The sequence below is a fragment of the Odocoileus virginianus genome, chromosome 19 (assembly GCF_023699985.2).
Source record: "Odocoileus virginianus isolate 20LAN1187 ecotype Illinois chromosome 19, Ovbor_1.2, whole genome shotgun sequence".
In the NCBI taxonomy this organism is placed as follows: domain Eukaryota; kingdom Metazoa; phylum Chordata; class Mammalia; order Artiodactyla; family Cervidae; genus Odocoileus; species Odocoileus virginianus.
Genome location: NC_069692.1, coordinates 25,504,183 through 25,527,741, shown reverse-complemented (window position 1 = coordinate 25,527,741; position 23,559 = coordinate 25,504,183). Strand labels below are relative to the sequence as shown.

The 23,559-nt window shown below is 40.0% G+C and overlaps 1 protein-coding gene across 6 annotated transcripts in view; it reads left to right on the top strand.

The window, feature by feature from the left end:
• AFG1L (AFG1 like ATPase) overlaps positions 1-23,559 on the top strand; it is a 194,925-nt gene that overhangs the window by 25,060 nt on the left and 146,306 nt on the right. For all 6 annotated transcript variants that reach the window (XM_070450003.1, XM_070450004.1, XM_070450002.1 and 3 more), the window contains exon 2: positions 2,644-2,864. In XM_070450003.1, coding sequence (XP_070306104.1) covers positions 2,644-2,864 — 221 coding nt within the window. The remainder of the gene's footprint in view (positions 1-2,643; positions 2,865-23,559) is intronic.

The following is a 23,559-nucleotide window of genomic DNA, read 5'->3' as shown; positions in this document are numbered from 1 at the left end:
TAACACACACAGAAAATTGGGTAGCATTGATGTTGATTGGCTGAGGACCTGGTTGCGGTCTGGGGAAAGGGTTTGGGGATAGAGAAGGAGATTAGCATTATCTTAGGTTATTTTACTTAGTTGATTCCAGGGAGTGGAAAAGAGCATTTTCCCTGGTTGTGAGAGTCTCAAACCCTCCAACACTACTGGGTATCCACCAATTCCAATTCCGACACTATCTTCCTGAAGGTAGTAGCATCAGCTCCCACATGTTAAAGGGCCAATCCCATACAAATGGCGCCACTTCAGAGGCCTGCTGCAACTGTGCTGCCCTACTTCCCACCCTTCTGCGTGGCTGAATTCAAATTCAGGGGGTTGATAATTAGCTAAGTTAGATAATTTTCTAGTAATGGTCATGGAACTCAGAAACAAACACTTTAAATGTTTATCAGTTTGTTATAAAGGGTCTGTTCAACTCAGGAACAGGCAAATAGAAGGGATGCACAGAGCAAGGGATGGGGCTTCCATGCCCTCTCCGGGTACGTCACCTTCCCTTGATGTGTTCACCATCCTGGATGTTTTCCACATTTTATTGTTCAAGAGTGTTTATAGAGTTTAATCTCCAGCCTCCCTTGCCCTCATAGGTTGGTGGATAGGACTGAAAGTTCCAACTTTCTAAACACTTGGTCTTTCTGGGAACCAGCCCTGTCCTGAGACTATTTTCAGGACCTTCCCTGAGTTCATTACCATATGTGTGGTGGAAAGAGGCTCATTATGAATAACAAAAGATGCTCTATCACTTAGGAAATTCCAAGGATTTTATGAGCTCTGTGTCAGGGACTGTGGACCAACTGCAAGTGTGTTTCTTATACCACCCTGGTAAACATCTCAAATTGCTGGAAACCTCTGCAGAACTCTCAACCTGTGCCTTCAGCTCCAGCATGAACCCAAATCTTGTCCTTGGTCCTATGAGGCCTAGGATCCCGGGAGACCCTTAGTTTGGTTCTCTATTGCAGGCTGTAAGCCCCATGTATTAGTTAGGGTACAATTTAGGCCTCTGTAACAAAGAGACCCCAAAATACACTGCCTGAAAAGCAAGATAGATGTTTATTTTACATAAAAATCCAGGCAGGTGGTCCAGAGCTGTGTTGGCAGCCCAGCACTGTTGGGGAACTTTGCTCTGCTGTGCTCAGCATTCTGTCTGCCTCTCCTTGCCAGGTTGGCCCTTCCAGCTGCAGCCATGGCACTTTCTTTCTAGACAGAGGGGGGAGGGCAAGAGAGGAGGGGAATTTGCCCTTTCCCTTTAAGTGCTCCGGAGCAGAGCACACGCATTTCAGCTTACATCCCATTGGTCACGTGGCCATCCTATCTGCCAGAGAGACGGGGGGTATGGAATATTTTACTGGGCTGACTTGTACCCAGCTGAAACCCCTATTTAGAAAGGGAGAACAGTTATTAGGGGATAGCCCTGCCCTATCCTCAACAGTCACAGTTTATTATGGATTTTTTTTCCTTTCTTAGAAAAAGATGAAAATAATGTTGTGACTTATTTCTTTTCCTAAATTAAGTAATTTTCATATTATTGAAACAAAGGGAACATGGTATTCAATGAAACAAGAGAAACTCTGGCAAAATACCCTTGCAAAATCTTTATCTAAAAATGTGCCAGCTTGAACCTGCCCCAAATAAGGAATGGAGTTATAACTGGACCTTACCACAGATAATCAGTTTTCTTCCTCAAGAAGCTAAAAAAAGGATGAACACACCTCCCTGCTTTGAAACACTCTTCCTGTCTCTCAGCTCTTTGTGTTCAACCTAAAGGTAATGGAAAAGGAGAAGGAATCTTGTAAGCAGAGAACTGAATTCAACATGGTAACGTCTGAATGCTGTGTTGTTTTGGATAGGGAATAAAGAGGCAATAGAAAACCCTTTGTGACTAGTCTCTAAGTCTCTGCCTTGGTATTAAAGAACCAGATTTAGGCCTAATGCAAAGAAAGGCACCACCTCTGCTGTGGGGAAGGATGTGATGAACCTTGGTGGCATTCAATGGAGTGGAGGTAAAGCTGGCACTCTAGAGGTGGTTAGGCTTCCTAGAGGGCTTCCCTGGTGATTCAGACAGTAAAGAATCCACCTGCAATGCAGGAGACCTGGGTTCGATCCCTGGGTTGGGAAGGTCTCCTGAAGAAGGGTATGGCAACCCACTCCAGTATTCTTGCCTGGAAAATCCCATGGACAGAGGAGCCTACAGTCCCTGGGGTCACAAAGGCTTCCTGGAAGAGGGGTTATAGTGATAGGTTATGAGTTTGGGGTTTATTAAATTGAGTCAATCATTTATATATTTATTGTCTAAAATGTGTATTAAAAAAAAATTATTTATTTATTTGGCTGCTCTGAGTCTTAGTTGTAGCATGTGAGATCTAGTTCCCTAACGAGGGATCCAACCAGGCCCCCTGCTTTGGGAACACAGAGGCTTAATCACTGGACCACTGGAGAAGTCCCCAAAATATGTTTTATGTTATGGTTTTCATCAAAATGATTTTTACAACAGCTGCTCAAATATGTACAGTTGTAATTGGTTAAAAGTTTTAAGAAACAGTATTGAGCACTACGAAATACCTTCATTTCAGAAAGTCTTAAATCTTATATATATATATTTGTTTATAGCCTATTCACTTCAGCCCCCTGAGAGTATGTCTCCAACTGCTGCTACAGAGGCTTATTCAAAAGCTTTAGCTGTTTGCCATGGACCACTGGACCACTATGACTTTCTGATCAAAGCTCGTGAGCTAAAGGATGATGAGCATCAAAGAAGAGTCATACAATGTCTGCAGAAACTGCATGAGGACCTTAAAGGATACAGGATAGAGGAAGGCCTTTTTTCTAAGGTAAGATTTGTGTCATGTTAAAGATGGAACAGTTAAAAGTCTGAGCATTTTAAAAATAGATTAAATGCAATTGGGTGCAATCATGAAAGAGCTTGAAAATTTCCTACCAGTTCCTTTAAACAAGCTCTATTGGATCCCCATTTCTGACCTCTTGATCTTCTATAGCTTTCTTTTACCTTCAAGGGGATTCAAATAGCTTCATATGGAAGTAGTAAAAAGAATACCTAAAAAATACCAGTTACAGTGAAAACGTGTATGCAATTCAAAGCTTCCCCCTCACTCTAGCTCAGGCCAGACCTGGGATCAGTAGTAGAGAAGAGGGAGTGACTTGTTCTTTTTTCTCTCCCATTCTCTCTCTGCTAGCTTGGCTTCCCTAGGGTCAGAATGAGGGGGATAGAAGATTAGAGTGAAACAGCAGTCTTGAGTGACCAGTTAAGGGGCCGTTTGTGGTAGATGCTGACATGCTAGCTCTCTGTGAGGAGCATTGTGTGCGTTCTTCAGGACTCCCATGAGGACCTCCCCACTGCTTCACTGTGACCGACCTGCTGTGACTCTAAGGAACAAACATCTCACAGCACAGACTTGTGGTGTGGGGATGGCCTTGCCCTTGCACTTAGCCTTCTTCAGTGGGGTCCTTTCAGGACAGCTCTAGCCAGGTCACCTTTGTGGTGTCTCCTGAGACCACCCAAGTAACACAGCTCCTTTCTCCAAACCCTACTGCATGGGCAGCTTCGGTCAGTCTCCTGCCCTTGGACTTCTGCAGATATGAGAAGCAAACACCAGTGTCTGTTCTATATACCCCTGTACTCCTGGGGACACATACATGTCCGGTTCTTCTGTAAACTCTTCAACACCCTACTTGGGTAGCTGTCTGCAGATTTTCTCCATGTAAGTGAGCATCCAGCTGGGGAGAGGATGCCCATTTTGCCTTAATTCTAATCTGTTTGGATGTTTCTCTTGGGGACCCCTTGCATTTGATGTGAGGTTGGTTCACCCAGGGGAAATGCCACAGGATTCTTTACCCAGCTGACAATTTTCTACCTTGATTACTTTGGTTTTGGGGCTGTGTTTTTATCCCCCCACCACCTCTTTTTAAGGAATTCCTGCATATATACAGCTAGTGCCTCTCTTTAGTGTGTAGGGGGACCTGTTCCTCTTGTCCTCAGCTTTGAGTTTTTGCTGAAATTCTGAAACAACAGGGAAAACTCCCATTCCTTGTCCTGCTGTAGAAGCTCTGTTATCAGTGGTGTCATCCTTGAATTATGAGGGATGTTAATAGTAGTAAGAGTTAGAATATGGTTCAACCTAAGAAACTAGTTTTCCTTTAATCGACTGACCAAACTACTTACCTCCCTTAACACAAATATCCTTTTATTATAAGGTCTTTATAAGAAAGGTACTGTATAACAATATAACAATAACAATATAACTATAACAATAGTACTTTATTTATAAGTTCTACTGAAAGTAATTTTACTTTTTAAAAAGCACTTGAGAATGTAACAAAATAGTTTTCTTTTTATGTAAGGAAAAACACTGCATTGTATTAACATGTTTTGGTTAAAAACAATAAAGTATTATTTAGGCTTGAGAAAGAAATGGAGATGTAGAATGAGATTATAAAAGAAAATAGCAACAAAGGGCATCTCCATCACTCAGCCAGGCCTCCCAGAGCCTGCACCAGCTTTTGGCACCATTCTCAGGTGGCACCGTGGTAAAGAATCCACCTGCCAATGCAGGAGATGCAAGAGGCATGGGTTCAGTCCCTGGGTTGGGAAGACACCCTGGAGGAGGAAATGGCAACCCACTCCAATTTTCTTTCCTGGAGAATTCCTCGGGTGGAGGAGCCTGGCAGGCTACAGTCCATGGGGTCGCAGAGTCAGACATGACGGAGCAGTGACTCTGAAAGCCCTGATGACGGGCAGGCAGCAGGCCCTGCTGGTTCTCCGATGCCCTGCCATTCATAGTGATCTGTTTGCTCTTTGCTCCTTCTCCCAATTCTCTTTCCCACTCTGTTCATCCTACCAGCTGCTCATTTCTTTTCCTGTATCTGTGGTTTAAGTTCCCGAGGAGGAATCTGAGAGGCCACCCAAACACTTCCTCCCTGTTTGGGCAGACGTTTCACACCAGTTTTCCAGGGGCTGCTAGTCAACACTAAGATCGGCTCTCTATAAGGTGCCATCCGGTGCTCCCGAGAGCAGGGCAGTTTCCCTCAGAAGTGGACTGTGCGGCTGGACGCCAGGGTGTGGTGGCTAGTCCAGCACTGTGGTCATGGGAAATAACGATGAATTATCCCTTTTGATGGCCAACGTTTTCTCTTTCTCTTGTGTTCCCAAAAGTTTATGGGTGAATCAAGAAGTAAGAAGTTTGGAAACCATAGATTGCTTAAGTATTGCCTACTTAATTATAGTTTGTATTATAGGAGGTCTTCCAAATAAAATAACAACTCTGTTATGTTTCCTAGCCAGGCGACAAGATGTTTTACATAGCAGATTTTTGTTGTTATCTGAAAGTTAAAATTTCTCTCATGACTTTTGTATCTTATCCCACCTCTGATGTATGAATTGGCTGTGCTGAGCTGCGTCTAAATAGCTGTTTAGCAGTAAGTAAATGCAATACTTTACTATCTAGAGGCCCTTGTTTTATTGTGTAATTCTTATGTAAGGAGGACATTTGGCAAGTCAGGTAGTTTCTAATATGTCTAGTGAAAGCTTATATTTGTTAATCCCAATGCATATGTGAATGAATATTTAGTAGATTGATAAACATCTTTTTGTGGTAGTATTTGTCCTGTCATTTTTTAAACCTACAAAATATTTAGCATTGCAAAAGACATTGCAGATAACAAATTTAGCCTGAATAAAACATGTAAAACTTCAGTTTTGAAGATTATAAAGATGCCACAAGACTATTTCTTCTAAAAATACTGACATGCCAATTATCAGAGAAGGAAAATTTAAACTGTTAGATTTTCCAGCAATAGAACTTTGCTAGTAGTGTAGAATCCCTTTTTAAAAAAAAAAAAAAATTTATTTATGTCTGTGCTGGATCTTTGTTGCTGTGTGGGCTATTCTCTAGTTACTGTGAAATGGGGCTCTTCTCTAGTTGCGGTGTGTAAGCTTCTCATTGTGGTGACTTCTCGTTGCAGGGCACAGGCTCTAGGGCATGTGGGCTCCAGTAGTTATGGCCCGTGGGTTCAGGGCTCAGTAGTTGCAATTCCTGGGCTCTGGGACACAGGCTAAAGCGTCATGGTGTATGGTCGTAGTTTCTCTGCAGCATGTGGGATCTTTCTGGACGGGGATCAAACCCATGTCTCCTGCATTGGCAATCTGATTCTTTACCACTGATCCACCAGGGAAGCCCAGTATGTAGAATTTTTGATTTTCATAAATAGGGTTTGTAATTTCATGGACATTTGATTCTTCCCCCAGCTTTATTGAGATATTATTGACAGATAACATACCTAAGTTTAAATTGTGCAGTGTGATGATTCATACTTGAATACATTGCTAAATGATTCCATAATAAAATTAGTTAACCCCTATATCCCCTGACATCGGAGAAGGCAATGGCACCCCACTCCAGTACTGTTGCCTGGAAAATCCCATGGACGGAGAAGCCTGGTAGGCTGCAGTCCGTGGGGTCGCTAAGAGTCAGACACGACTGAGCGACTTCACTTTCACTTTTCACTTTCATGCATTGGAGAAGGAAATGGCAACCCACTCCAGTGTTCTTGCCTGGAGAATCCCAGGGACGGGGGAGCCTGGTGGGCTGCCGTCTATGGGGTCCCACAGAGTCGGACAAGACTGAAGTGACTTAGCAGCAGCAGCAGCATATCCCCTGACATAATTACTATTTTTCTTTGTGGTGAAAACTTTTAAGATCTACTCTTCTGACAACTTTCAAATATTAATATACTACTGTATTATTAATTATAGTCACCATGCTGTACATTAGATCTTATAGTTGGGAGGTTGTATTCTTTGACCAATATTTCACCATTTCCCCTGCCCCACAGCTCTTGATAACCACACCTTCCAATGAGTTAGGCTCTTGTAAAATTATGCCTGTAAGTGAGAACATACAGGACTGTCTTAATTTCAGTTAGCATATATGCAGATTTGATTTTGTTTTTGATACAGATGTTTAAATATTCACTTTGGTGGACTTAAAAAAAAATTGTACTCCTAAGAAACGTTCTGTAAGGGTAAGCCATAATGTTAGAATAAAATGCACATTCTTCGCAAAATGCTGGGGTTATTTATCAGTGAGGAGAATTGGTGGCAGACTATTAGGCTGCTTTCACCTAACTATGTAACAGTGTTTTCTCTAGTAAAAATTTGAAAAAGTTATGAGCAGATGACCATGCTATATGAGCAACAAACTAGGAAGAATGAGCATTTATGAACAGTTTACTTTTGTTATCAAATAAAACTTACAACCAGGTTAATCTGACACATTTAATGTATGCATAATTGTTATTGTGCTGTGAGGTAATTAGGCATAAATGGTAAGTAGTTCATGTAAATCACTATAATTAGTATTACTTTTACACAGCCAAATCAAGCATTTCTAGAGTCATGGAGGGAAAGAATTAAACAGAGTGTGGAGCTGCTCTGAAAATTTGTTTCCATTAATCAGGGGTATATAGGCAACCAGGTTTTTTCATCTCTGGGGAGGAGACACCATTGCCAAAGAGACCTGGGAACTGGGAAGGGGAGCAGGGGTCAAAATTCCTTTTCCTTTTCTCTTGCTCTCCACAAAATAATTTTGTTTTTCCCTAATGAGAAATGATTATTTCAGACTTTCTTTTACAACCTATTATGTCTTTTATTTGGATACCTCTCCTTACTCTCCTAAGAACAATGCATGTAGCAGGTAGAAATGACCTGCGCTGCCTTGAATTCAGCTGGTGTAAGGTCTTGGTAGCTTTCTGTGGTCTGGCTCCTAGCACCTGGCAGCTGTGAGCTAGATACCTGGAGTGCTGTGCTGTGGACTTTTCTCTCAGGAGATGCAGGAGACTCATTGTCTGGATCCCGTCAGTTATTTATCCAAGACTACCCAGTTTGCTGGTTTTTCCTCAGTTCCTTCCTTCTCTCCTCCAGCTAAGGAAGTGAGCCCTTACTCTCTCTGTTCCTTTTCTTAAAACTGACATTTCCTATAGGTGAAGTAGGTTGAGCAGTGTGATTTAGGTAAAGCTTCCCTGTTCTCTGGTAATTTAGCATTTAGAACATAATAAGCAGCATTGACTTTGGAATAGATATCTATCACCACCGCTTTATTAAAGACTGGAAATATTTTTTAAATGCATATTTTTTTGTATCAAATTTTTATGAGAGCCAAAGCAAAAGATTATGTCCTAACCCAATGACACCCTTATCTGTAAAGAAGCAAGATTGGGAGTCAAACTGCATTGTTTTTTGGGAACTTAACACATGCCAAAGACTCATTTATGTCTGAAATTTGAGAAATAGAGTGTAATGGGCCTGCTTCCATCTCCAGAATAATTAACAATGTATTCAATTACATCTTAAATTTTGTCATGGTTCCAGAGGTAAAATTATGCTGTCAATGTAGATGAGAATGCCTATTTTTGTTTTTTTTTCTTCCAGTTTTATTGAGATATATCTGATATATAGCACTGTATAACTAAGGTGTAGACCATACTGATTTGACTTACATGCATGTGTGGGTGCTAAATTGCTTCAGTCGTGTCAGACTCTTTGCGACCCTATGGACTGTAGCCTGCCAGAAGCTCCTCTGTCAGTGGGATCCTCTAGACAAGGATACTGGAGTGGGTTGCCATTTCCTCCTCCAGGGGATCTTCCCAACTTAGGAATCAAATGTACATCTCTTATGTCTCCTGGATTGGCAGGTGGGTTCTTTACTGCTAGCACCACCTGACTTACATGCATAGTAGAATGATTAGCATTGAAGTCCAGTGACCATCCATCATCTCCTGTAGATACAAAACAAAGAAAAAAAATTTTTTGTGTGTGATAAGAACTCTCAGGATTCACTCTCCAAACAACTTTCATATATAACATGTATCAGTATTAATTATATTAATCATGTTATACATTATATCCCCATTATTTATAACTAGAAGTTTGTACTTTTGGACTGCCTTCATCCATTTCTCCCCCACACCCCCTCACTAGATGAGAATATCTTTTATAAATTCCTTAAAGTAAATTAAAAGAAAAGGGGAATAGCCCTAATGTCTTAAGATAGGAACTTTGTTGTCGTTGTCAGCCAAAACTGACTACTTTAGTTATGGCAGCAGAATTATGTGGGCCATAAAGAGACATTGGAGTCATGGGATCTACATTGAGATTTTGGTCAGGTCTTTAGATCAGGGGCTGGTGAATATTTTCTGTAAAGAACCATGTAGGAAATCTTTTAGGTTTTAGGGGCCTTATGATCTCTGTCACAGCTCTTCACTTCTGCCATTGTAGTCAAAGTAGCCATGGACAATACATAAATAAATGTATTTTGATAAATATTTATTTATAAAAACAGATGTCAGGCTGGATTTAGCCCACAGGCCATAACTTGCTGACCCCTGCTGTAGATGGATGACTGCTTCCTGACTGGATTTGAGGGTGGTGGGAGACCATTAATAGTATTCAGGTTCTACCAGAAATGTACCTAATTAGGTTTCCAGTCTAATTTTCTGTTACTTTCCTATATATATATATATCTGCCTCTAGTCAACAAAACTATTCACTGATCGCTTATTATATAGACAAACAGATAAGTGGAACAAAATAGAATACATGGAGACCTGATATACCATTGAACTGCCACTGAAAATCAGTGGAAAAAGATGATCTAGTCAGTAAACAGGGATGACACAATTGATTATCTTTGTGAAAAGTAAAATTAGATATCTGCCTTTCTGAACATAAATTCCACAGAATCAGTGTCCTAAACTTAAAGTGAAACTTTAAAACTTCTTAAATAAAATATAGAGGATTATCTTTGTGACTGTGGGGAAAGGAAGACCTGCTTATACAAGCTATGAAAGCTTAAATTATAAAGATAAGTTGGATACATTTGACCCTACTAAAACTTAAAACTTATAGTCAACAAAAAGCACTCTAGAAAGGTTAGAAAGCAGACCACAGACTGGGAGAAAATATTTACATCAAAAATAATAGACTTAGGGAGGTGGGAGCGAGGGTCAAAAGAAAGCTGATATATGTATACCTATGGCTTATTCATGTTGACGTATGGCAAGAAACCAACACAATATTGTAAAGCAATTATCCTTCAATTAAAAATGAAAAAATTGACTATAGATTGCTGTCTAGAATATATAAAGAACTCTTACCAAAAAGAGAAAAAAAAAATCAAAAAAGCTGGTAGAAAAATGGTCAAAGAAGAGTCTGTTTTGGGGGAATAAGTAGTAGACGCCACAAAAAGATAAGTAAATCAGAACATATTTTTAAAATGAAATGTTCATTATGAGGCAGAAGGGCACAAAACAGGGGGGGAATCAACTGTATCTAATTTTTTTAAAATTTTGGAATAAATATGTCAAAATATAAAGATTTGATAAAGCTGAATTCTAAGTAACCAGGTGGTCAATATTTTCCAGTTTAGCCTATTTATAATATTGCGTAATGAAAGTATCTTTAAGTGTAATTGTGAGATATTTCAACAGGTTAGTTGATTTTAAAAAATAATTTTAAGGAAATTATAACTTTCCCTGATAATATAATTCTACTAGTTCAGCATTTGCTTCTTACAAATAGACTGAGGAAGGGCAGAAAGTACTCAGCAAAGCATAGGAAGTATCTCAGTAAAAGGTTTTTGGCTGAGTGAAAACCTCTATTTGGAAATGAGAGAACTGTAAAGAAAAAGCACTTCTAACCCATGCTATCATCTCTAGTGGAGATGTGCGGATGTTAGGACCTGAACACTGAATGTACATTTCAGGCCAAAGTGCCACAGCCATGTGTAGCTTTTTCAGAAGTGTGAAGCATAGCTCCAGTTGCATCCGTAGTCCCTTCATGGCAATGAAAAGCACCACAGAGCTGCCTTCAGTTAACTTTGCCCTGATGAGCCACAAAAAGTCCCCGTAAGTATTTCTCCCTGAATCACACTGCCACCTGGCAGGGGGGGCTTGTCAGCAGAGCAGATAGAGGTAGCGATGCCTTTTCCTCCTGTTTCCTCCCACTCAGTTTCCTCTCATTATCCATGCTGTATCAATAATGGTGTTTATAACAGATAACCTGATTAGGCCATTCTCCTGCTTAAGGCTTTCCAGTGCCCTCCAGATAAAGTACAAACTCAGTAGCGTGTTCTGCGTAGTTCTTGAGAGCCTACCTGGACCTTGCCTCTTAACCAGCCTCATCTGTCTTTGTTATCAGCTGTCCCCAGCTGTGACAAGTTACTTAAAGATTGTTAGATAAGACAGGGACCTTCTCTTGCCTCTGGATCTTTTTTAAGGCTGCCTGTCTCCCCATCCTTTTACCTATGGCCCATCTCACATGGCCTACCTGGTGACCACACATTCCTTTAGTACGTACCATGTCACTGTTTTCTGGATTGCCTAGATCTGCAGAACTTAGTTCACTGCCTGATACAAAGTAGGTGCTCAATGTTCAATTCATGTCTCTGGAATAAATGAAAAAAAAAAAAAAAAGAAAAGATTTGAATGAATAACAAAGCAATCACTGAAGATTCACAAAATACTTCTCTTCTGGCTCTGAAGTCAGTTGCCCGTGAACCTGTCCTTATGTCTGTGTGAGAGTGTAGGTATTTTTGTGAGTTTTACATTCACTTGCTTCTCTGGGGACATGTTTGTGTTCTCATTTCCTCCATAGTGCCAGTTCTTTGAAAATCCAGGAGAATCCTGGATGGCCATTTTAATCCATCAAATTTAGAACCTCAACTGGGTCAGACTGGGGTATTTTCCATATTTTTCTTTTGATAAACTCCAGGTCAGTTTGAAAATTATACTTATGTCCTGGATGTCCCTCTGAACAAGTGGTTGACTTGGAGTAGATCACACCTAAGCTAGTCCAGAATTTGAATTCAGTCAGGAGTGAGTAAACTGGAAGGATTTGCTGAGAAATTAGCTCATTTGTCTGACATGTATAGGCGCTTAGAAATGCTTGTTACTTGAATGCATGCAGCATTAAAAAGTCATTTGCATCTTGCAATTCTGTTGTAATCAGAAATTGAGCCATTTCTTAGGCTAGTTGTTTTAGAGATTTAAACTCACCCCCCACCCTCCTCCCGCTCGTTATTTAGCTACTTAAAGGCTTAATTATACTAGTAAACGGAACAAATTGGTGTACTTTAGGTTACAAGGGTTCTTTTGCAAATCAGCTGAAGGCATTTAAAAAAAGATTTTCATTTAAAGAGAATTTATGGTAAGCCAGAAAGATAAAGACCATTACAGTATACTAACACATATATATGGACTTTAGAAAGATGGTAACGATAACCCTATATGCAAAACAGAAAAAGAGACTCAGATGTATGGAACAGACTTGTGGACTCTGGGAGAAGGTGAGGGTGGGATGTTTCAGGAGAACAGCATTGAAACATGTGTATTATCTAGGGTGAAACGGATAACCAGCTCATGTTGGGTACATGAGACTAGTGCTCGGGCCTGGTGCACTGGGAAGACCCAGAGGGATCAGGTGGAGAGGGAGGTGGGAGGGGGGACTGGGATGGGGAATACATGTAAATCCATGGCTAATTCATATCAATGTATAACAAAAACTACTGTAATGATGTAAAGTAATTAGCCTCCAACTAATAAAAATTAAAAAAAAAAAAAAAAAAAACTCAACATTCAAAAAACTAAAAAAAAAAAAAAAAAAAAAAAAAAAAAATAAAGAGAATTTATGGGTGCTAACATATAGTTCAGTTTTTTAGTTTTTAATGGTCTTCTTAGAAACCTGAAGTGATCTACTTTTATCAAACAGTGGTTTATGTTGAGAATGATATAATGCTTGTTTTTAAAAGATGTAATTATGTTCAGCATTCCAGCTGGAATCATTGTTTCTGATTCTGTCATTTTGGGAGATAATAGTGGAATGGTGAGGGGTGTGTGGAGAAGCAGGAAAAGTAATATTCCTGCATTTTAAACAAATTGAAAACTCTTTTTATTTTAAAGCACTGCCATTATTATCTTAATTGTCCTAATGGAAATTATGCTTGACTAGCAAGTGGACAGTAACCCAGAAAGGTGGAGGACATGCTATTTTAATTTACAGCTTTGATGAGAATCATCTTGGATTATTTTTAATGCTTGAATTGAATAAGGAACAAAGGATCAAGTTAGAATGATTAAATCAAAGTATTTGGAATGATGGATGACAAATGTTTACTCTGCAGAAGTTAAAGGAATAGTTTTGAAAGCAATTGTCTAAAATGCAAATATGTAGATACTTTTGGAATAATTTAAGACTTAGTTCAAAAGTGAAAGTAATACAGTAATTAATCACTTTTACAAATTTTGCATTTTGTTTTACCCAACTTTTTATTTTGGAAAATTTCAGCAGTACCCTTAAAACCACTTAAAATGGTCAACATTTTGCCACATTAGGGTTTTTTCTCTCAGTATTTTCTCTTTAATCATCTGAAAATAAGTTGTAATATTGAAACACTTGACCTCCAAAAACATCGTTATATATTTCCTCACAAGGACCTTTCCCTGCAGAACTGTATTACCATTATCGCCCCAAGAAACTTTTTTTTTATTGGAATATAATTGCTTTATAATATTGTGTTAGTTTCTGCTGTACAAGGAAGTGAATGGACTGTGTGTGTACATATATTCTCTCCCTCTTGGGCCTCCCTTCCCCTCTCCCTCCATTCCCACCCATCTAGGTTCTCACAGAGCACAGAGCTGAACTCCCTATGCTATATAGCAGGTTCTCACTAGCTATTTATTTTATGGATGGTTGTGTATATATGTTAATCTTAATCTCCCAATTCATCCCACCCTTCCCTTCCCCTACCTGTGTTCCACATGTCTGTTCTCTATATCTGTGTTTCTCTATTCCTGCCCTGGAAATAGTTTCACCTATACCATTTTTCTAGATTCCACATACATGCATTAATATACATTTATTTTTCTCTTTTTGACTTACTTCACTCTGTATGACAGACTCTGGGTCCATCCACATCTCTACAAATGATCCAGTTTCATTCCTTTTTATGGCTGAGTAATATTCCACTGTATATATGTACCATATCTTCTTTTTTTAAAAAATTAATGAATTTTATTTTTGGCTGGGCTGGGTTTCGTTGCTGTGTGCAGGCTTTCCCTGGTTGCTGGGAATGGGGCCTACTCTCAAGTTGCAGTGCTTGGGCTCTTCATTGTGGTGGCCTCTCTTGTTACGGAGCATGGGCTCTAGGGCCCTCAGGCTTCTGTAGTTGGAGCTCGTGGACTTTTAATTGCTCCCTGGCATGTGGGATCTTCCCAGACCGGAGATGGAACCTGTGTCCTTTGCATTGGCAGGCAGATTCTTAACCACTGGGCCACCAAGGAAGTGCCAGTACCATATCCTCTTTACCCATTTAGCTGTTGCTACATAGTCAGACATTCAGGCTGTTTCTGTGTCCGGGCTGTTGGAATTAGTGCTGCAGTGAACACTGAGGTACGTGTGTCATTTTGAATTACGCCTAGATTTTCTCAGGGTAAATGCCCAGTAGTGGGATTGCTGGGTCATATGCTCGTTCTGTTTTTAGTTTTGTAAGGAACCTCCATACTATTCTCCATAGTGGCTATATCAATTACATTCCCACCAACAATGCAAGCGAGTTCCCTTTCCTCTACACCCTCTCCAGTATTTATTGTTTGTAGACTTTTTGATGATGGCTATTCTGACGGGTGGTTAGAATGTGGTACCTCATTGTAGTTTTTTTAAAAAACATATATTTGGCTGTGCTGGGTCCTAGTTGCCACACTCAGGATCTTTGATCCATCTTCCTTGTGGCATGCGGGATCGTTAGCTGCCACATGTAGGATCTTGTTCTTTGACCAGGAATTGAACCCAGGCCCTTTGCAGTGGGAGGGGAGGCTTAGCCACTGGACCACCAAGGAAGTCCCTCTCATTGTAGTTTTGATTTGAATTTCTCTAATAATTAGCAGTGTTGACCATCTTTTCATGTATTTGTTGGCCATCTGTATATTTTCTTTGGAGAAATGTCTGTTTAGGTCTTCCACCATTTTTTGATTGGATTGTTTGCTTTTTTTTTGACATTGAGCTCCATGAGTTTTTTGTATATTTTGGAGATTAATCCCTTCTTGCTTCACTTGCAGGTATTTTCTTAAGAGGAAAAAAACGTTAAGACGTTGATGCAGTGATATATAAAATAGGGTCACTCAATTTAGCAAATAAAGTGCAGATAAACTTGAATTTCAGATAAATAATGGTTTATTAGTGTATGTATGTCCCATGCAACATTATATGATGTCAGTGTGAAACTCAAATTTAACTGGGCATCCAGTGTTTTATCTCATAATATAAAGTAATTAATATGGGCTAAATATGAAGCCCATATTTAAATTTCTTCAGTTGTCCCCCAAATGTTCTTTTAACTATGTGTGTGTATGTGAATCCCGTAATCAAGTTTTACAGTTGACTTTGTCTAATAAAATTTTGATACAGTAATTATCAGGTATTTACTTTAAAAATATAAACTTCATGTTCAAAGGACTCTTTGTGTGAAAGTGGGCTTTCCATGTATATGAAATTAAAAACATACATTTTTACTAAATTTAGTGGTTTGGAGTGTCATCACCAAAATGTGTAACAACTGGGACCCCAAACACTTGTGACATTAGCACATTTCCTTGTTGGACAACTGGCAATTTAGTCATATTGTTTAAAAAAATTTTAATAATGTTGTTTCTGGCAGCTGCTTTTCTTGTTATCCTCCCTTTTGATTTAGTATTATAGTATTCTATTACTTATTGTAGTAAGTCTCCTAAACTTGAGATGCTCTCTTGACTCATTACCTGTGAGTTTTGTTGTTTTTTAGATTCCACTTATGAGTTCATACGTTGTCTTTCTGTCTGATTTATTTCTCTCAGCATAATGCCTTCACTGTCCATCAGTGTTGTCCCAAATGTCAGAATTCCTTTCTTTTTTAATGCTTGAATAATTTCCATTATATATGTGTGTGTATAACACTTAAGTTGTTTCCATTTTTTGGCTATTGTAAATAATGCTGCAATGAACAGGGAGTTGTAGATATCTCTGAGCTAATGTTTTCATTTGGATAAATATCTAGACGTGGAATTTCTAAATCATATGGTAGTGCTGTTTTTAATTTTTTGAGGAACCTGCATACTGTTTTCCACAGTGGCTGTACCAATGCACTTTCCAACAGTGCATGAGGTTCCCTTTCTCTACATCCTCAGCAACACTTATTTCAAGCAGGGGCTCCTCTTTGGGTGCAGTGTGAGGGCTTCTCGTTGTGGTGGCCCTTTTATTATGGAGCGTGATCTCTAAGCACGTGGGCTTCAGTAATTGTGGCATGTGGGCTCAGTAGTTGTGGCTCCTGGGCTCTAGAGCTCAGGCTCAGTAGTTGTCACGCATGGACTTAGCTGCTCCAAGGCACGTGGAATCTTCAGACGAGGGATCAAATCCATGTCTCCTATGTTGGCAGGTGGATTCTTTACCACTGAGCCACCAGGGAAGCCCTGGAGATCTTCTTTATCTTGCCCTCCTGATTATTTTGACTTTGCGTTCAGCTTGGCTTATGTCAGAGTAGCAAACTAGCCTCACGTCTATGCAGCGTAGCGCCTAGAAGACAAGAGCTCTTTCACCTAGAGATAAATAACAGAACTCTCCGTGGTTGAACTTAGTCATAAACTTACCCCTGAAACCGTCATCTGGTTGTGGAGGATAGAGTGGGGAGTAAGACCATTCTCACCTAAAAGACATGCTTGCTGCACAGTTGTGTAAGATTGTTGAGAAAAGTCTGAAAGCCCTGAGGAGTACCCCTCCATTTTGTCAACAAATCTATCTCACTGGTTAGTTTACTCTGTCTCTGAACAATTCTCTAGAGCCTTCTTAGCTCCCTTCAAGCTAAACTACGCTTCCCCCATCACTTTCAACAGATGTCTACGTCTTTATAAAGAGAAAACAGAAGGCATTGTGTTGGACCTCCTTCAGCTTCCTATATGAAGTTGCAATCCCAGAAGTCTGGGTGAATGTGAAGGAATGTGAAGGAAAGTCAGTCTCTTAGTATGAGTTTTTTTCTGTTTTTAGCTATCCTTCCATATTTATTTTTAATTTTATTCCATTAGGTAGGAGTACAGTGATTCTTTGTAATATATTGAGGTTTCTTCTATTGCTTAGAATATGAACGGTATTGAAAATGTGCTCCCTGTTCTTGAATGTATTCTTGTTTTGTTTGGTAGAGTTTATACAGATATGAAATAGCTTAAGTGTACATTAATGTTCAGGTCTTTGAGAGGGGTGTGTCACAGGGTGTGATGCTTCTTCTTTCATGGTCCATAGGTTTGGATAGAGGTAGGTATCAGTACATGAAGTTTGCAGTCTTCAGTGTGAGTGAGTGGGCCTTGTGATTAGGCGTGTAGAGGTGGGCAGTGGATGGGAGCTCCCCTGTGCTGTGCCCTGAATCCAATAGATAAGGAAGCAGCAGGGTGTAGAGTTGGTGTGGCTTACCCAGAGTCATATAGCTAATAGTAGCAGCATCAGAATTTGTACCAAGATCTTTTCAGTTCAGCTCTACTACTCTTCCCTTGTGGAGGTAGGTGATAGTTTTCCACTATCATCCAACATCATCCTTATGCTTACTATCTGCAGAGTCCATAATACAGTATCACTGTATCCCTATAAAAAACCCATTAGAGAAGGTGTCATGATCCTACTTCACAAATTCCCTAAGATATAGTTAACATGACAAATTTTACAGCTGGTCACTTGAGAAACTTACGTTCAGATTTCCAATTTTTTGTCTAGTGTGAAGTGTGTGAACTTTAGAGGTTGGGCATGTATCAGAGTTCTGGTAGGAAATTGTTCACAGCAGTTTCAAATAAAGACTGAATCAATAAATGACTTAGAGAGTCGTGGGCAGGGCAGCAAACAGGGCGTGGAGGAGTGAAGGAGTAGCCTGCAGAGAGCTGGAGCTGTGGCTCGAGGACCTCATGGCTCTGGAGGGAAGCCTCCCTGCCAGAGACACAGCCTTGAAGCAGGGAGGCAGTGGGAGAGAATGACCAGGCTTTCTCTCCACCCTCTCCCTCCTGTCTCCTACAGGAAGCCTTCCAGAGGCTGGACCCAGCTAGCAGCCTGCTAGCAGCCAGCCAGCAAGATTTCCCCCTAGGGCAGAGAGCAGGACATCGAGGCTTGCTGGGGGGTGGGAACTTGTGGTGCATCCCAGCGCCTAGGAACTAGGCCAGGGTGGCATGCTCTGAGACCTAAGAACACATTGCAGGAAATTAAAACACTGAGAAAGGGAATTTAATGGACCTGAAAAATAGGGTAAATTGTGAGAAAATGTAAATTAGGAGCATGTAAATGATGTGGGTTCCTGTGTAGTTATTTTGAAGAAACTGTGTGAACCTAACTCTCCCTCAATTCACTATGATGAATAAAGAACTTAGAAACTTCTTTAGGACCCATTTTACAGCCTTGTAAATAGTTTTACTGTTCTCCATTCAATCCTCTGACTTTCCTATTAAAATACAGATTTTTAATCCTTTGAAATAATTTCAATAATTTTTGGAAGACTCAGATTTTATTAGGAGAAAATCAGCTTCCCTCTCCAAGTGAAAATACTTGGTGTATATAATACAGTTTAGATGGGTGATATCTAACATTTTTCATTAGGGGAGTATCCATTGTGTTTATCAATTTCTTTGGAGTAAAATCTTTCTTTGGAGTAAAATCTGAATCTTAAACAGTATTTATGCTGTACTAGATATCTGTGATTTCACATGTTTGAGAATCTTTTCCTTTGGTACTCTATAACCATCTGGTACCTCTTTATCATCTTCTAAATGTTGTCTTAAATATAATATAAATTATGTATGTAATATATAATGCAGTATGGTGGTGGTGGTGGTTTAGTCGCTAAGTCGTGTCTGACTCTTGCAACCCCATGGACTGTAGCCTGCCAGGCTCCTCTGTCCATGGGATTCTCCAGGCAAGAATACTGGAGTGGGTTGCCATCTCCTTCTCCAATAATGTAGTATAATATTTTCTAAACTGTTTTTTCAAAAATACATTAAGTTTGGGTAAAACAGAAGAGAGGCCCAAGTGAGATATATATATATATATATATATATATACACACACACACATGTATTTGTATATATACATATATGCATATATATGTGTGTGTGTTTTTAGCAGCATTGAGTTCTAGCCATGTTATCTCCCCCCCGCCCTTCTTTGTTAAATTTTTGCCTTGAATTTCACTGATTCAGCACATGTTGATTATATTCTGACTAGACTCTGGACTATTTCTGCAAATTATGTTCAGTCTAGTTCAGTTCAGACGCTCAGTCATGTCTGACTCTTTGCAACCCCATGTACTGCAGCACGCCAGGCTTCCCTGTCCATCACCAACTCCTGAAGCTTGCTGAAACTCATGTCCAACAAGTCATTGATGCCATCCAACCATCTCATCCTCTGTCATCCCCTTCTCCTCCTGCCTTTGATCTTTCCCAGCATCAGGGTCTTTTCTAGTGAGTCAGTTCCTTGCCATCAGGTGACCAAAGATTTGGAGTTTCAGCTTCAGCATCAGTCCTTCCAGTGAATATTCAGGACTGATTTCCTTTAGGATGGATTGGTTTGATCTTGCAGTCCAAGGGACTCTCAAGAGTCTTCTCCAACACCACAGTTCAAAAGCATCAACTCTTCGGTGCTCAGCTTTCTTTATAGTCCAAATCTCACATCCATACATGACTACTAGAGAAACCATAGATTTGTCTAGATGGACCTTTGTTGGCAAAGTAATGTCTCTGCTTTTTAACATGCTGTCTAGGTTGGTCATAGGTTTTTTTCCCAAGGAGCAATCGTCTTTTAATTTCATGGCTGCAGTCACCATCTGCAGTGATTTTGGAGCCAAAAAAAACTAAAATCTCTCACTGTTTCCATTGTTTCCCCATCTTTTTGCCGTGAACTGATGGACAGGATGCCATGATCTTTGTTTTCTAAATGTTGAGTTTTAAGCTAACTTTTTCACTGTCCTCTTTCACTTTCATCAAGAGGCTCTTTGGTTATTCTTCGCTTTCTGCCATAAGGGTGGTGTCATCTGCATATCTGAGGTTATTGATATTTCTCCCAGCAATCTTGATTCCAGCTTCTGCTTTATCCAGCCTGGAATTTCACATGATATACTCTGCATATAAGTTAAACAGCAGGATGACAACATACAACCTTGATGTACTCCTTTTCCTATTTGGAAACAGTCTGTTGTTTCATGTCTAGTTCTAACTGTTGCTTCTTGACCTGCATACAGATTTCTCAGGAGGCAGGTCAGGTGGTCTGGTATTCCCATCTCTTGAAGAATTTTCCATAATTTGTTGTGATCCACATAGTCAAAGGCTTTGGCATAGTCAATAAAGCAGAAGCAGATGTTTTTCTGGAACTCCATTGCTTTTTTGATGATCCAATGGATGTTGGTAATTTGATCTCTGGTTCCTCTGCCTTTTCTAAATCCAGTTTGAACATCTGGAAGTTCACGGTTCACGTACTGTTGAAGCCTGGCTTGGAGAATTTTGAGCATTACTTTGCTAGCGTGTAAGATGAGTGCAATTGTGCAGTAGTTTGAGCATTCTTTGGCATTGCCTTTCTTTGAATGAAAACTGACCTTTTCCATTTCTATGGCCACTGCTGAGTTTTCCAAATTTACTGGCATATTGAGTGCAGCACTTTCACAGCATCATCTTTTAGGATTTGAAATAGCTCAACTGGAATGCCATCACCTCCACTAGCTTTGTTTATAATGATGCTTCCTAAGCCCACTTGACTTCTCATTCCAGGATGTCTGGCCCTAGGTGAGTGATAACACCATCATGGTTATCTGGGTCATGAAGATCTTTTTTTGTATAGTTCTGTATATTCTTGCCACCTCTTAATATCTTCTCCTCCTGTTAGGTCCATACCATTTCTGTCCTTTATTGTGCCCATCTTTGCATGAAATGTTCCCTTGGGATCACTAATTTTCTTCAAGAGATCTCTGGTCTTTGCCATTCTGTTGTTTCCCTCTATTTCTTTGCACTGGACACTGAGGAAGGCTTTCTTCTTCGTCCTATTCTTTGGAACTCTATATTCAAATGGGTATATCTTTCCTTTTCTCCTTTGCTTTTAGCTTCTCTTCTTTATTCAGCTATTTGTAAGGCCTCCTCAGACAACCATTTTGCCTTTTTGCATTTCTTTTTCTTGGGGATGGTCTTGATCACTGCCTCCTGTGTAATGTCACGAACCTCCGTCCATAGTTCTTCAGGCACTCTGTCAGATCTAATCCCTTGAATCTGTTTGAATCACAGCAAAGTATATTGTGAGGAAGTAATCAATTGCTGTGACATTCCCAGTTACTTTATACAGAAAGTTGCTTTCAAAAGATTTCTAATACATAAAATGTACTTAGAGATTATTAGCTTGTATATAAGTTTTTTTTAAATTTCTTTTTATTAGTTGGAGGCTAATTACTTCACAACATTGCAGTGGGTTTTGTCATACATTGACATGAATCAGCCATGGAGTTACATGTATTCCCCATCCTGATCCCCCCTCCTACCTCCCTCTCCACCCGATCCCTCTGGGTCTTCCCAGTGCACCAGGCGCGAGCACTTGTCTCATGCATCCCACCTGGGCTGGTGATCTGTTTCACTATAGATAATATACATGCTGTTCTTTCAAAACATCCCACCCTCGCCTTCTCCCACAGAGTCCAAAAGTCTGTTCTGTACATCTGTGTCTCTTTTTCTGTTTTGCGTATAGGGTTATCATTACCATCTTTCTAAATTCCATATATATGTGTTAGTATGCTGTAATGGTCTTTATCTTTCTGGCTTACTTCACTCTGTATAATGGGCTCCAGTTTTATCCATCTCATTAGAAATGATTCAAATGAGTTCTTTGTAATGGCTGAGTAATATTCCATGGTGTATATGTACCACAGCTTCCTTATCCATTCGTCTGCTGATGGGCATCTAGGTTGCTTCCATGTCCTGGCTATTATAAACAGTGCTGCGATGAACATTGGGGTGCACGTGTCTCTTTCAGATATATATAGCTGTTTTAAAATTATGGAGGAGCATATTGGTTATTTTCTGGAAAGTGAAAATAGAATAACCAATGTATAAGAATGGTTCATGTAAGATATTAAAACAAGACAAATTAAGAAGTTTTGGCAAGAGTATCTTCTTCTTTCTGTTGAGATTTAAGAATAGATGGAGAGTTAATGTGCAGAAGAACACAGGGACAGCATCCAGCTGGCAGAATCAAAGCAAAGCAGATTCTTTTGCCTAAACTGTGGTGAAGGTTCTTCTGGAAAGGGCTGATGAAGTCAGGAGCTGGATTTATAGAGAAAGCTAAGGAACAGGAGAGCAAGAGAGGTTTCTGAGGCATACTCGAGTGAACCCACATATTAAAAAACAAAAGCATTATAAAAGATCCTGAAATCTAGCTTTTGCAAATGTTCTCTGTCAAATTATCTACTGCTGTGGTTGGTGCTAAATGGCATATCCTTTGCTTCCTTCTGCTTTTGTTGTTTAGTCATTAAGTCATGTCCAACTCTTTGACACCGAATGGACTGTAGCCCACCAGGCTCCTTTGTCCAGGGGGATTTCCCAGGCAAGAATACTGGAATGGCTTGACGTTTCCTTCTCTAGGGGATCTTCCCGATGCAGGGATCAAACCTGCATCTTCTGCTTTGGCAGGTGGATTCTTTACTACTGAGCTACCTGGGAAGCCCCCTTCCTGTTTTTATCCTCTCTGAACTCTCTTGGATCTGGCTCACCTTGGTTTTTACATAGGTGTCTAGGGAACTGTTATAGAGTTTGAAGGTTACTCTTCTAAGTGGAGCGAAATTTAGAATGGTAATTTGGGTTGATAATAACATCAGACAAAGAGAAGTTCCATTTTGTTTCTTTTTTGAGGCCTTCATCCTCCTGTTTTGGTCTGTACTTGATTGCTTTCTTGTCCTGCTTGTGCCACTGTGGTTCTAGAGCAACTCTCCATCTTATCAGAGTGTTTTCCCCAGGATCCTCTGTGTTTCATGGAGCCTAGGTGTTCATATTTCTGTTGGGGAGGATTTTTTAAGACTCTGTAAATATGGAATGTCAACTTCCATTTTCACACTTGATGGTTAGATTGGAAATCATTGTCTCTCCAGTTTTATTCAAGTTTTGTCAGTTTTTTATGACTTGTCTCTACCACCTCCCTCTTCCACTGCCACCTTGGATGTTTGTGAGATTTTCTTTATATTCCTGGTGTCAGAAATTTCAGGATTGTAACTTGGTGAGCGAAAAATGAGCTAAGTTGCTTCAGTCGTGTCCAACTGTTTGTGATCTCATGGACTGTAGCCCGCCAGGCTCCTTTGTCCATAGGATTCTCCAGGCAAGAAAACTGGAGTGGGTTTTCCTCCAGGAGATCTTCCCAACCCAGGGATTGAACTGGTGTCTTTTATGTCTCCTGCATTGGCAGGCAGGACTTTACCACTAGCGCCACCTGGGAAGCTC